Source organism: Salvelinus alpinus, chromosome 8 (genome assembly GCF_045679555.1).
Source record: "Salvelinus alpinus chromosome 8, SLU_Salpinus.1, whole genome shotgun sequence".
Classification (NCBI taxonomy): Eukaryota; Metazoa; Chordata; class Actinopteri; order Salmoniformes; family Salmonidae; genus Salvelinus; species Salvelinus alpinus.
Window position 1 is genome coordinate 30,750,942 of NC_092093.1, and position 14,314 is coordinate 30,765,255.

General features: G+C 39.1%; 1 protein-coding gene across 2 annotated transcripts; it reads right to left on the minus strand.

Moving 5' to 3' along the window:
* Window positions 1-402: 402 nt before the first annotated feature.
* On the minus strand, window positions 403-4,237 carry LOC139582912 (cyclic AMP-dependent transcription factor ATF-3-like). 2 transcript variants are annotated; one of them, XM_071413363.1, is made up of 4 exons: window positions 4,097-4,237; window positions 3,117-3,371; window positions 2,731-2,838; window positions 403-2,375 (listed from the first exon to the last, which is right to left on the minus strand). In XM_071413363.1, exons 2-4 carry the CDS (start codon window positions 3,360-3,362, stop codon window positions 2,127-2,129), a joined length of 603 nt encoding a protein of 200 aa, XP_071269464.1. In that variant the 5' UTR covers window positions 3,363-3,371; window positions 4,097-4,237; the 3' UTR covers window positions 403-2,126. The 2 variants fall into 2 exon arrangements, with proteins under 2 accessions (XP_071269464.1, XP_071269463.1); XM_071413362.1 differs by having other exon boundaries at window positions 403-2,399.
* Window positions 4,238-14,314: the final 10,077 nt, after the last annotated feature.

Consider the following 14,314-nt stretch of genomic DNA (forward strand, 5'->3'; position numbering starts at 1 on the left):
AGTCAGTCATTTGTGTAGTTATCAAAAACCACCATCAGAAAAATGGGATATTACTTTTTATGGAATATGGACCACAACGGTAGGGTGGAGTGAGGGATACTTGTGTTCTGAGTGAAACATTATTTCACAGCCTATCTCATCAGATAACACCCACTGAACTATACTGAGCAGGCCTGGCACAGGAGAACACACTCTTTCAGTCTGGAAAGGGAGACATGTCCTGGCTTGTACTCAGATGAACACCAACACAAATAATGTGCTGAGATGCTAAACATGTTCATGAATATTTGTTTTGCATCACAACTATGCAATGTCAATATACCAATGTCATTGAATACCTTGCAAAAAATATTTTTTTAAATGTTGTGAATCCTTCCCCAGAAACAATAGAAAACAAAAACATTTGAAGTATATATATATTTATTAACAAAGTATCAAAAACAGAAAAATCAAAAGACAGAATAGAATTGAGTACTTAATTGGTTTCATCTTGTGGTTTTACCGGACTTGATACAATGTGATATTTCGCATTACACTCAAATACTTTTAGTGAACAATGTTTAAGTGAGAGAAAAAATGGAAGGTGAAACAGAAAAACAAGACAGGTATTGAAGAACATAAAACAGGCGTGTCATCCTTCAAATTAAGTATTTCAGTAGTAAGCCCCCAGCCATGACTAGCATGCCTGTTTGAACACGAAACACTGAACTACACAAAAACAAATAAAACATATGGACGCCTGCATCTCTCACCGTCTTCCTCTCAACCGTTTACTCACAAACACACACAGATAAACAGTACCTTACCATAAACCACACATGATATTTTGAGACATTACAGAATATAGAGACAAAAGCTACTATTGATCATAAAAATGTGTTGTTTGAGCAATGAGCCTACCCAGAGGACGTCGCAGAATAACCAATGGACTGAGGGGAGAGGGAAGGGGGTTGTTTGGCAGTGACTTGGTAATTGCAGCCAAACACTGAGGCAATTCATGTAATCTTCCAAGACTTCAAAGTGAAAACCTCAGACAAGCAGAGTGCTAAATAATTCCACTTAGATATCTAGCTACTTATACCTAGTGGTTCTATTTTATAAGTCCAGCTTCAATAACACAAACAAACAACTTTTTGAAGACAATAGGGAGGTGTAAGTTGGTTTACATATATGTTATACAGTAAATACACACTTTTATACATGTGAAATGTAATAGGAAACACACAAGCATAACTTCAACATTTCAGAGAAAATACTACAGATCACTATGAAATCAGGGTCTAATCAGAATACACCAGCTTACAAAAATGTAATGACTGATTTTCAAGAAAGGAGTTCCGGGGCTAACAGTGCCATTGTCTGTCAGTAAGTTAAATGAAATGCTATCTAAGTGAATCAACATTACATGCACTCCCTATATTGTCCTCTTATTAGAGGGTTCCTGTGATATGAACTATACCTGTATAGTCTGAGTTAGTAGTAGCAGCTTCAGAGGTTTTTGTTAGGCAAGTCAAGGGGGAAGAAAGTGAGCTATAGCCAAAGCTAATACAGAATATATTCAATAACAGCAAACACTTCATACTATGTATGCGAAAAACTTTCAATACGACAGTAATAACACAGCTATCAATGTAGCACACAGTCATTACTATCTCTCCACATGTATTGTGTGCCATAAAGATAGCTTATACAAGTAGTATTTTTCCTCAACAAGCATATATCTCAACTGACCAGTGAAATCATGTGCCTTTACCACCTTGACATCATGCTTTAGTACAAAAATAGAGAATGAGTAATTTACCTCAAATAAAAGTGTTAAACATTTAAGGAAACAATAAATACATTAGATGTATTTCTATGTTTTAGTGCTTTGACATTCGCCCTATGTGCCGGAACAGCCCAAGCCACCCTAGGTGGAACACGGGGTGTCCGTCCTTGTGCTGTCCAGTCCTTCCTCTTATCACCAACCCAGCTGCAGTCACTATGTTGAGGAGTGGAACGTGTAAAGCTCCTTTGCTTTGATGGCCTGACAGAGCCTTCACTTGATGCAGGTACAGAGTGCAGTAGCCAGGGGAAGGTGAGTGCTTGAGTGTATAAGTAGTACCCTACTACCCAGAGTGGGTGGATCAGAGATGGCCACAAGCGGTCGACACTGAGGTGTGGCGGTGATCAAGCTGACCCATCTGCAGGGTTCCCTCCTTGATCTGCTGGATGAACAGGTTTCTCTCGTCCTCAGGGGTCTGGCCGTTCTGGGCCCGTACGATGCAGGTGGGCCGGTGGAGGTTCAACATGTAGACTAACTGCTGCTTCTGGCTCTTCAGCTCCTCAATCTGGGCCTTCAACTCAGTGTTCACCAACTCTAGTTTCTCAGACTCCTGGAATAGTAGTTTGGTCAGATCCTGTTAACCATGTTGGTACATCTTTTGAATACTCAATTATGTTTAGTGTATTTGAGTTTGTATGCAAATAATTACATTGAGCTCTTAGATAAAAAAGGGGAACCTCTACCCTTCACTTAAATCATAAAAAAATAATGGGAGATTAAATAGAAAGTTTCACTGAGGCACATTCATGAGGCTCTAACTTTATTTGAAAAACCTTTTGAATAAATAAAGATATTGCATAATATAACACTGTATGTCTACTGTCTGGCAGCCTCCGGGTAAAATGTATAATCTCTCTCCATCATAATAAGGTTGTACTGCCCTTTAAAATACACATTGAACGTACCTTTAGCAGACAATCCGTTTTTTCCTTCTTATTATTCCTACATTTGGCAGCAGCTACTTTGTTTCTTTCTCGTCTTCTTTTCCTCCTCTCGCTTTCCTCCGGGGTCGCCTGATAAACACACATTGGGAAAATGAACAACCTCGAATAACAGCACCAAACTAGTATGTGCTAAAATGTGTCGGTAAACCTGTAATTACAGGTTTCTGTATAGCTACGAATTAATTTACCACCATCTCACACGATTCAGTGAAAACGTAGGCCTATACAAAAAAAAGGCCCCTATAAGATTTATTACTATGTAAGAATTACTATTGGCTTTATGGGGGCCAAAAAATTACTTAAAGGGAGTAGATATTACAGTACGCGGCTAATGTCGACATCCTTACCTGTCTCTTGACACTTGTGGCTTCTGACGGTCTGTCTGAACTTGAGCTTGCACAGTCGCTCATGATATCGGTACTCAGTCCGTTGGACAGCCGCCTGTGCTGGATAGCGTAGCGCAACTCCTCCTTTACCAGGGGAGTGAAGTTGGTGAAGTCCTCGAGCGTGAGTGTTCCAGGTGGGGACAGGCAGGGTACAAAGGCTGACGCGCTGATCTCGGACAGGCTGAATCCCTGATGCTGAAGCATCATTATGAAAAACTGAAACAAAAAGTGGTGCTCTGTCACATAACGCGTACTAAAATCGAAACAAAAGCAAGACAATAACCCTTGGACACTGGACTGAATATAACGTCAGATAAGCAGCAACATCTTGGCAAGTGAGCAAGATTATTAATAAAAGTTTATAGAAAAAGTGTATTCACGTCAATTTGGCTCAAAATATAGTTTATTGCAAATTTGTATACCATTGGAATATTTTACAATATAGGCCTACAAAAGATGGCTAGCGTGTTCTCTGTTATGGGTGTGATACCTAGAGGCTACGTCGCTACAATTCCACCAGACACAGCAGTTAAAGTTTTCTACATTGTAGCCCAACATGCCAACAATGTAACCCAACAATGTAACAATACCGGCAAATACATCAATCACCCTGTTAAACAATGTAACAATGCGTGTCACTTTTAGGGACAGTAAATGTAACATCTAACGTTACCCAGTCGTCGGATAAGCACAGTCCATTTATAATTCAAGTTTCAAAATAACTAATAAGACAAATATAAATAAACTCTAGTTTAATTCACAAAAACAAAAGTTACGAGTAGCCTAAGAATTGTGCATTTAAACCCGTTTTCTTTATGAATGGACATCGGTCCGTCTTAAACTATGCAACATTTCGGCTGTTGTGGGCACCCTAGGCGGATCTTCTGAAAACACTTCGATCCCACACCGGAAGAAACTTCTTATTAAGAAAATAGACCTACCTGATTTTGTTTTCAGTGAAGAAATTATGTTAGACGTTGAAAGGCATTTATCGGCTCCTGGGTGTGAGACTCTTCTGTTCTGTTAAGAAAGTTACAGTTGTCGACTGAGCGTTGCATCACCCCTTTTTATAGTGGACTCTTCGGCATTTACTAGTTGGTGGGCCGGTCGTGGTGACGTCATCCTATTTATAGCACTGTGGAAGCTTAGTTGCGATGATGCAATCCAGCAACCCTTTGTAGCACACCATAAAAGGGCAGGCTCAACCCCCTTTACCCACAAGGAATTTAAGTCGTAACATTTCATACTAATGAGCAAATACAGACATAATAGTTGAATGATCCGAGGTGTTTTTTGTCAAGTCTATACACTTTATTGGCTAGAGTAAAAAAAAAATAATGTTAAAGGTGGGCTTGCCCATCTATCTCCCTGTTAACATATCAGTCATATCATCTCTAGCATTCAGTGCAAGGGTATGTCTCGGCTACTAGCAATAATAATAATAACAGTAATAATAATAATAAAACCTAGTTCATCAGGGAGCTTCCATGAAGTAGCATATTGCTTCTGAATTTAGCTTCTGAATAAAGTAAATGTACATTGAACTACAGTAATATTTTCAAAATAAGGATTTGCCATTCAAGGTACTGTAAATAATTTTATATTTGTTTGTGTGCTTTGTGTTGCTTTTGGATGTTATGTATTACTTATACCCAAATTACTTAGATTATTGAAATATTATAATTGTAGATGTCATATCTGATGTTAATTACACGTTTATTACATAGTTATTCATTTAAGTTAATTACAAATCTTGAATGCTATGGGTGGCCAGGAGGACATGTCAGGACTTTATATATATCATGCATTAGGTCTCATGGAAAAACTGATATTTGGAGGACTTGATAACAGGCATGAAATCCCCACTATTCCATGGTATCTTTGTTTGATTCCAAAACAAGATAGGAAACTGTGGCAAACCATGCTAGTGAGACTGTGAAGTAATACAGGGTTCACTGCTTACATTTCTTAGTTGGAAAATCTTTCAGTTGTGGGTACACATTGATCAGTTTTAGTTTCTCAGGCTAGTTAAACGTTTTACTTTATATATTTATATATAAGATATAAACTTCTAAGTCATACTTGCATTTCAAGAGGTTTCAATATTTTTGCGAGGGGGCAAGTTAAGTTTTAGTTTTATTGTGTTTTGTATGTCATGAACATAAAGTGAGTATGGATGAAGAGATTTTCAAAATTATGTTTTAAAATATGAAATAGCTTTTGAAATCTTGATAATTGTTCATAGGCTCACTTGAAAGTGTTTCACTATAGTTTTGTCTTTGTTCAAGCTGTGCTGGCCTCTGGGAGAATGGTGGTTGGGAGTGTGGAGTAAGCGAGTACTGCATTCCTCTAGTTGATGTGAAGTGCGGCTTTCTGGTGATAGTCAGGTCAGCCAGTCTCCCCTCCCATCCCCTCCTTTGCCTGATCCCAGCTATTACCTTTGTGTTCTGGAAACTTTCTATCCTATCCCCAATCGTTCCACCATTAATCATTGCTACACCTTCTGCTGGCTGCTGGTTTCATTTGTTTCTGTACAGACACATTGTTACCAGGGAGCCATATCATAGTAAGTGGTGGAAAAAGTACCCAATTGTCATACATGAGTAAAAGTAAAGATACCTTAAGAGAAAACTACTCAAGTATAAGTGAAAGTCACCCAGTAAATTACTACTTGAGCAAAAGTCTAAAAGTATTTGGTTTTAAATATACTTAAGTATCAAAAGTAAATGTAATTGCTAAAATATACTCAAGTATTAAAAGTAAAAGTATAAATAATTTCAAATTCCCTATATTAAGCAAACCAGATGGCACAATTGTCTTATTTTTTATTTAAGGATAGCCAGCGGCACTCTCCAACACTCAGACATAATTTACAAACGAAGCATTTGTGTTAAGTAAGTCTGACAGATCAGAGGCAATAGGGATGGCCAGGGATGTTCTCTTGATAAGTGTGTGAATTGGACATTTTCCTGTCCTGCTAATCATTCAAAATGTAACTAATACTTTTGGGTGTCAGGGAGAATGTATGGATTAAAAAGTGCATTGTTTTCTTTAGGAATGTAGTGAAGTAAAAGTAAAAGTTGTCAAAAATATAAATAGTAAAGTACAGATACCCAAAAAAACTCCTTAAGTAGTACTTTAAAGTATTTTTACTTAAGTCATTTACACCACTGATCATAGTATTGGAAACATCACTATGTTGATTTTCCATATTGGAAGCTTTGTAGACATCATACAGTCATATAACCATGACTCCGAGGCATACCTTACTTGTAAAAGTTAATGTTAACTAGACGGCTTCCCCAAACGTGGATATTTACCTTAGGCTTAACATGTTTTGAATGTGAATTGTAGGCTAAATAAGCAATACATGTAAGGGTGTATACAAAAATAGTCAAAGTGTTCTAAGCACTGCAAGTGTCCTAAAAAAGCCATAAAGAGGATATACAATTATTGCATAAAGTTGAGTGAAAAGAAAAGAAAACAGGAAAGGCAGCATGTTTAGGTTTAACCAACACCTCAAAGTACATTTGAAGAGTGATTCTTCATACCAAAATGTATTGATTTGACTAACTTTATCTGGTGATGAGATCATTGGGACCTTTATGTGTCATGGTTATTTGAGTGTTGTTGATATATTTTTTATACCCTCTCAGAAAGTTCAAGGCATATAAACAGTTACGCTGAGCCAAAGACCATGAGCAGTTTTCCAAACATACAACATCACCTAATGCATCTAGACAGCCTGCACTCCCAAGATATACTCACGTCATAGTACTTTACGTCTCACCATACGTATGCAGACAGGTGTTTCAAAGGTCTAGGGTCATGCCCGACCCTCAAAAAGATGTTGGGTCTGTGATACCATCACATACTAACCCCACTTGCTATTTATACTGTATGATAAAATCTGGCTTGCTATATCATTTAATGACTCTCAATTGAATATGACAATAGAAAATGTTGAATTAATGTTTTGTTCCTCCTGGTATATGAAGACATTTACTTCCTTAAGTTATGTCCTCTTATTCATCAATTTAGAAGTTTCTGGAAAAGGCAGGATGTTTTGTCATTTTGTCACACTTTAGCCTCTTCTTGTTATGAGCTGTGACCACAGTTTGTGGACCGTGTGATAAGCAAGCAGGACTAGACAGTCACAAAGTTTCATTACACGTGAAACACACAGGCATCTCTCCGGGCTGTTTCTGATTCCCTAAATCTCTTTAGCAAATGATGGACAGAGGCTAAACATTAACTCATGTTGTGCAACTATAAATGTTCATCCATCATGACAAAGCAAATTGATTTACCAAACTTGTGTCCGTGCAAGTTTATGGCTTGCTGGTTTACTTCCACAAAACGTTGATGTTTGTTATTTATTTAATTTAACTAGTCAAGTCAGTTAAGAACAAATTCTTATTTACAATGATGGCCTACCCCGGCCAAACCCTAACCCGGACAAAGCTGGGCCAATTGTGCGCTGCCCTACGGGACTCCCAATCATGGCCAGTTGTGATACAGCCTGGAATCAAACCAGGGTCTTAGTGATGCCTCTAGCACTGAGGTGCAGTGCCTTAAACTGCTGTACCACTAGGGAGCCTCGGGCAGATACATTGAGATACCAATCATTATGCTGTTGTGTCAAGCCACATTTTACAGGACAGTTTGGAAAGTTTAGGCCGAGTAAGTTGATAAAAGTTGTTTTGCAAGATAAAAAATCAATTCCATACAGCCTGTCATGATTTTGATGAATTTTCATGTATTTTATTATACATTTATATTCTATTGTGTTTGTTTTTCAATAGGGGTAATATGTAGACTATTTTGGCTATTCATTTACATTTTTTGCCCTTAATTTTGTTTCATTATAGGAGCAAATACTTTCACTATTTATTTTGTTGTGGCATCACTTTAACTTGTATTTCGTCATGTGACAGCTACAATAGACGTTCCAATGTTTATACTCCATAGTGATATACCCTACATAACATAACATGGTTCTCCCTACTTGAAAAAACGTCGATACTTGTTGATTCTGACAAGGAGCAGAATACGTCATCGTTTCCGGGAAGTGAAGTGGCCGACTCACCCTGCCTTTAGCATTATAGGCAACCAGCTGGAATGTGGGAAAACGAATCAGAGAAAAGGTAGAAATCATTTTAACTAGGTTCGAGGGGTAGGCAGTCAGGCTATACAAGAAGCACTTTCGATCTGAGTGAATCACCACCACATTCCAGTAAGGCGCAGAACATTAGTCATGAACTGCAATCCACCTGCACCGAGAAACGCTCCAATCTAAAAAAGTATATAATATTACGGTTCGGCTATTCAGCATTAACGTCGAAATATAAACATTTAACACAAATTGTAGCGTCTCGTTTTGCGGGGATGTGTAGTTTATAGATATCCCCCACCATCAATTGTAGCCAGAATTCGCTGATGCATTCAGCCATGATTGTTTGGAACCTGTTTTGTGAATATTTGCTGAAGAAATAGGCAAACATAATCAACAATATAAAGATAAATGAATGAATTAGGAGCAATAGTAGTAGTAATAATATAAATAACAATAATACATGTATTACATAATAATATTAAAACAACCATTGAATATTATATTAATTATTATTAATCAACAATATTATACCATAGCATTGTTGTAGGGCTAATGCCACCGTATTTATTAAGAGGGGCTTCAGAAGTGACTTCATTTCGTTTTTCTCCTTTATAGAATGTGTTGACATGCCTCTTGGTCCATCATAGCTGTTTAGTTGATAGTTATCTAGTGTTGTTGAGGCCATAACCCATGAGGTGTCTTAATGAGTATAGTCAACAGTGAGTGTCAGAGAATTCCCCAGATAATTTGACACAGTATGAGATCTAGGGAAACCCTAGCGATATTCAGAGACATTGTTCAAGGCCTCAGTATTATGAGGCCCTAAATTAGGATTTTCTTTAATACAAATATTAAAGGATGGTTAGCAGTAACTTCCCTCTGTTACAAAGGTCACTGAAATCAGGAACTAACATGTACTGCCCTTCATCGCAACCACTATTGCAGCTAAAAGGATCCTGTGAGCAATGGCTGGCAAAGGTGAGGGCAAAAATTAGTCTAGATGTAAATAGGCTCAGTGACACTCTGTGACGTTGCACTTTCACAAAGCCAAAGTTGGCGAGATGAGCTCACTACGTTCGGGACGTTGACTGACACGGTAGCCTTTCTCAACACTGTACATTGGCATCGTGCATGGACAGCAGAAGTCATAGTTATTTATAAAGCAAGCCCCAGTTAAATCAGTACTACCTCCTCTAGTGCGCTCACCCTTGAACGTAGCCCAGATCCCAGCCTTGTGTTTGTGTTTACCCGGCTGCAGCCATAGCAACGCCCTCCCACTCAATGGACTTTCATCCTAGGCATGCAGACAGGCAGGGCAGGCAGCAGAGGGCAAGCCGCGACTAGGATTCCCAAGCCCTTCACAGGCCCTGACCTCATTTCCTTTTGCAGCTAGGCTCCCTGCATTGTATTATTTCAGTGTAATTTGTAGACTGGTTACATGAACTTGGCAACACTTTCTTCACACGCAGCCCCAGTACTGTAGGTTGTTTACCTGGAAGCAGTGGATAAGTTGCAGAATCAGGGGTGAGAACATGTCAGCTAAAAAGGTTGTTGACATTCATACACTACCGTTTGGGGTGTCTTAGAAATGTCCTTGTTTTCGAATGAAAAGCATACACTCAATTAGTATTTGGTAGCCTTTGAATTGTTTAACTTGGGTCAAACGTTTCAGGTAGCCTTCCACAAGCTTCCCACAATAAGTTGGGTGAATTTTAGCCATTCCTCCTGACAGAGCTGGTGTAACTGAGTCAGGTTTGTTGGCCTCCTTGCTCGCACACGCTTTTTCAGTTCTGCCCACAAATTTTCTATGGGATTGAGGTCAGGGCTTTGTGATGGCCTCTCCAGTACCTTGACTTTGTTGTTCTTAAGCAATTTTGCCACAACTTTGGAAGTATGCTTGGGGTCATTGTTCATTTGGAAGACCCATTTGCGACCAAGCTTTAACATCCTGACTGATGTCTTGAGATGTTGCTTCAATATATCCACATAATTTTCCATCCTCATGATGCCATCTATTTTGTGAAGTGCACCAGTCCCTCCTGCAGCAAAGCACCCCCACAACATGATGGTGCCACCCCCGTGCTTCACGGTTGGGATGGTGTTCTTCGACTTGTAAGCCTCCCCCTTTTTCCTCCAAACATAACGATGGCTAAACAGTTCTATTTTTGTTTCATCAGACCAGAGGACATTTCTCCAAAAAGTACGATCTTTGTCCCCATGTGCAGTTGCAAACTGTAGTCTGTCTTTTTTATGACGGTTTTGGAGCAGTGGCATCTTCCTTGCTGAGCGGCCTTTCAGGTTATGTCGATATAGGACTCATTTTACTGTGGATATAGATACATTTGTACCTGTTTCCTCCAGCATCTTTACAAGGTCCTTTGCTGTTGTTCTGGGATTGATTTGCACTTTCCACACCAAGGTACGTTTATCTCTAGGAGACAGAACGTGTCTCCTTCTTGAGCGGTATGACGGCTGTGTGGTCCCATGGTGTTTATACTTGCATACTATTGTTTGTACAGATGAGCGTGGTACCTTCAGGTGTTTGGAAATTGCTACCAAGGTAGAACCAGACTTGTGGAGGTCTACAATTATTTTTCTGAGGTCTTGGCTGATTTCTTTTGATTTTCCCATGATGTCAAGCAAAGAGGCACTGAGTTTGAAGGTAGGCCTTGAAATACATCCACAGGTACACCTCCAATTGACTCAAATGATGTCAATTAGCCTATCAGAAGCTTCTAAAGCCATGACATCATTTTCTGGAATTTTCCAAGCTGTTTAAAGGCACAGTCAAGTTAGTGTATGTAAACGTCTGACCCACTGGAATTGTGATACAGTGAATTATTAGTGAAATAATCTGTCTGTAAACTATTGTTGGAAAAATGACTTGTGTCATGCACCAAGTAGATGTCCTAATCGACTTGCCAAAACTATAGTTTGTTAACAAGAAATTTGTGGAGTGGTTGAAAAACAAGTTTTAATGACTCCAACCTATGTGTATTAAAACTTCCGACTTCAACTGTGTATATATACACTGCCGTTAAAAAGTTTTGGGTCACTTAGAAATGTCGTTTAAATGTTGTTTAAAAAAAAAAAAATGTACGCTTACCACGTAAGGTCCAGTTCTTTCGACGGCCATTTTAAAAAAGCATCTGTTTCCAGCTACAATAGTCATTTACAACATTAGCAATGTCTATACTGTATTTCTGATCAATTTAATGTTATTTTAATGGACAAAATATTGATCAGAAATACAGTATAGACATTGCTAATGTTGTAAATGACTATTGTAGCTGGAAACAGATGCTTTTTTTTAAATGGCCATCGAAAGAACTGGACCAAGGTGCCGCGTGGTAAGCGTACATTTAAATTTTTATTATTTTTATTATAAAATGTCGCCAACAAAACAAGAACCAAATAAACAACCGTGAAGCTTACAGGGCTAAGTGCCACTAACAAAGTTAACTACCCACAAAGAAAGGAGGGAAAAAGGGCTACCTAAGTATGGTTCCCAATCAGAGACAACGATAGACAGCTGTCCCTGATTGAGAACCATACCCGGCCAAAACATAGAAACACAAAATCATAGAAAACATAACATAGAATGCCCACCCCAAATCACACCCTGACCAAACCAAATAGAGACATAAAAAGGCTCTCTAAGGTCAGGGCGTGACAGTACCCCCCCAAAGGTGCGGACTCCGGCCGCAAAACCTGAACCTATAGGGGAGGGTCTGGGTGGGCATCTATCCTCAGGTGCGGGACGCAGACCCCGCTCCACCACTGGCTCACCCCAGTGAAGAGGCGACTCCGGCATGCTGGCCTTCTAGGCAGAGTTGCAAAGAAAAAGCCATATCTCAGACTGGCCCAAAAAAAAGAAAAGGTTAAGATGGGCAAAAGAACACAGACACTGGACAGAGGAACTCTGCCTAGAAGGCCAGCATCCCGGAGTTGCCTCTTCACTGTTGACGTTGAGACTGGTGTTTTGCAGGTACTATTTAATGAAGCTGCCAGTGCTGACAATTTCATTGACGGAAGCTACACTCTATCTGCAATTTTAAAGCTGATCTACCCCCTTAAAAAAAAGAAGGGAAAAAAAGACCAGTGTAGTTCAGTGTAGGAGAATATACACTGCCGTGACGATAACCAACGAGTCTGCATTTGATAGTGAGGTATTCCAGATTGGGAAACAAAAGGACTGTACTTCCTGTACGACAATCACATCATGAATAGTTAATCATGAAACATACACCTCCGCCGTTCTATATTCCGGAGAGTTCTTTCTTCCTGTCCGCACGATGTACGGAGAATCCCGATGGCTGTATAGACGAGGACAGTATATCCAGAGAGATATATATATCTAGAGTGTATCACTGATTTACTGGCATTCATTTCTAATGAATTGTTACAATAACTCATACTCTTTACAACTTGCAGAAGCGGCGTCATATGAGGACAGCCATGTGATTATTTTTTGTAACTTCACTGTTTTGAAGTAGGGATCAAATTAATGCTCATTGTTCGAGCCTGCCATTATGGGGTCTATAGCCAACGGGATTCCTCAGGTGAGGTGACCTCATCTCTCCAATCTGTGGTGTGACTGTAGCGTGCATCATCACAGCACTCTGTGAATAGTTAATGAGAACACTGGCCCGGGACCAATCAGGACTTAGGGCAGAGATTACTCCAGGGACTGGTTTAAGAAATCAATAACACACACACACACACACACACACACACACACACACACACACACACACACACACACACACACACACACACACACACACACACACACACACACACACACACACACACACACACACACACACACAAATGGACTCTCTGCTTTGAACAGGCTGCTCCGTTAGCACGCTTACAGCCAACCCTCTGATAAGGGCTGCCAAAGACACATGGCTGGTAAACAAGTCTAGCACATGGTTTAGATTACATTGCTTTTAGATTAGTTTGAAATACTTCTCATTATTATTTATAAAGCTACGGTAGCCTACAGTTGAAGTTGGGAACCATTTCTCTCCCAACATGCTGTATGCCTATGTGATAAAGAGATAATAAATAGCCTATTTCACTTGAAACCACAGCCTCAGTAGAGGGTTGTGATACTGTGATAAGGGTTGTTATTGTTATGGGTTTGATAGGAAGAAAGGTGAGCCAAGTCTTTTGACAGGGAAGGTTCTGGTGATTCATCGCCAGTTGTGATGACTCACCCTTCATTGCTGGAGAAGCAGACATTTAAGATTGAAGGATTAAGTTAAGTAGAACAGATATTCTGTTCTACTTAACTTAATATTCAAAAGTAACCCAGATATTCAAAAGTAACCCACTAGTGACAAAACGCTAGAGATAGTGTTATAAACAATATATTTTATTATTGGTCTGAATTGGGTCATAAAACATTCACATTTTTACTTATGTACTACACTAATTTCTTTCCAGCATACACATCAATATCTACCAGTGGAGGCTCCTTAGAGGAGGAAAGGTAGGACCATCCTACTTAGTGAATTTCATTAAAAAATATATTTTTTATATAAAACTAAACTAAATATTTTCACGTCACCAAATAACTGATTAAAACACACTGTTTTGCAATGAAGGTACACTGCAGTGCATAACATGTGGTGAGTAGTTGACTCAAAGATACAGAAAGACAATAGTTGAACAGTTTAAAATATATATATTTTTTCTTCTAAAAAATTAAGGAGAAGCAGCAGAGAGACAAAGAGATATCGGTGTATTTTTTCTTCTTCTTAGTTTACCTTTCACTTACTTAGCTAATGCAGCTAATTTTTCCTACTCAACAACCTGACTCAAACAGAGAGAAATGCTATTTATGTTAGCAAGCTGGCTAAGGCTATCCAACACTAAAACTCTTCCAAGTCAAGGTAAGCTTTCCGGTTAATTAATGTATTATCACCGGGGCCCGCCGGTGTAACTGCTAAACTGCTTGCTGTACACTGTACTGCGTGATTGTACAAATGGATTGGTTTGTGGGTTTACTAACATGTTAGTTCTAGTTTGTTGA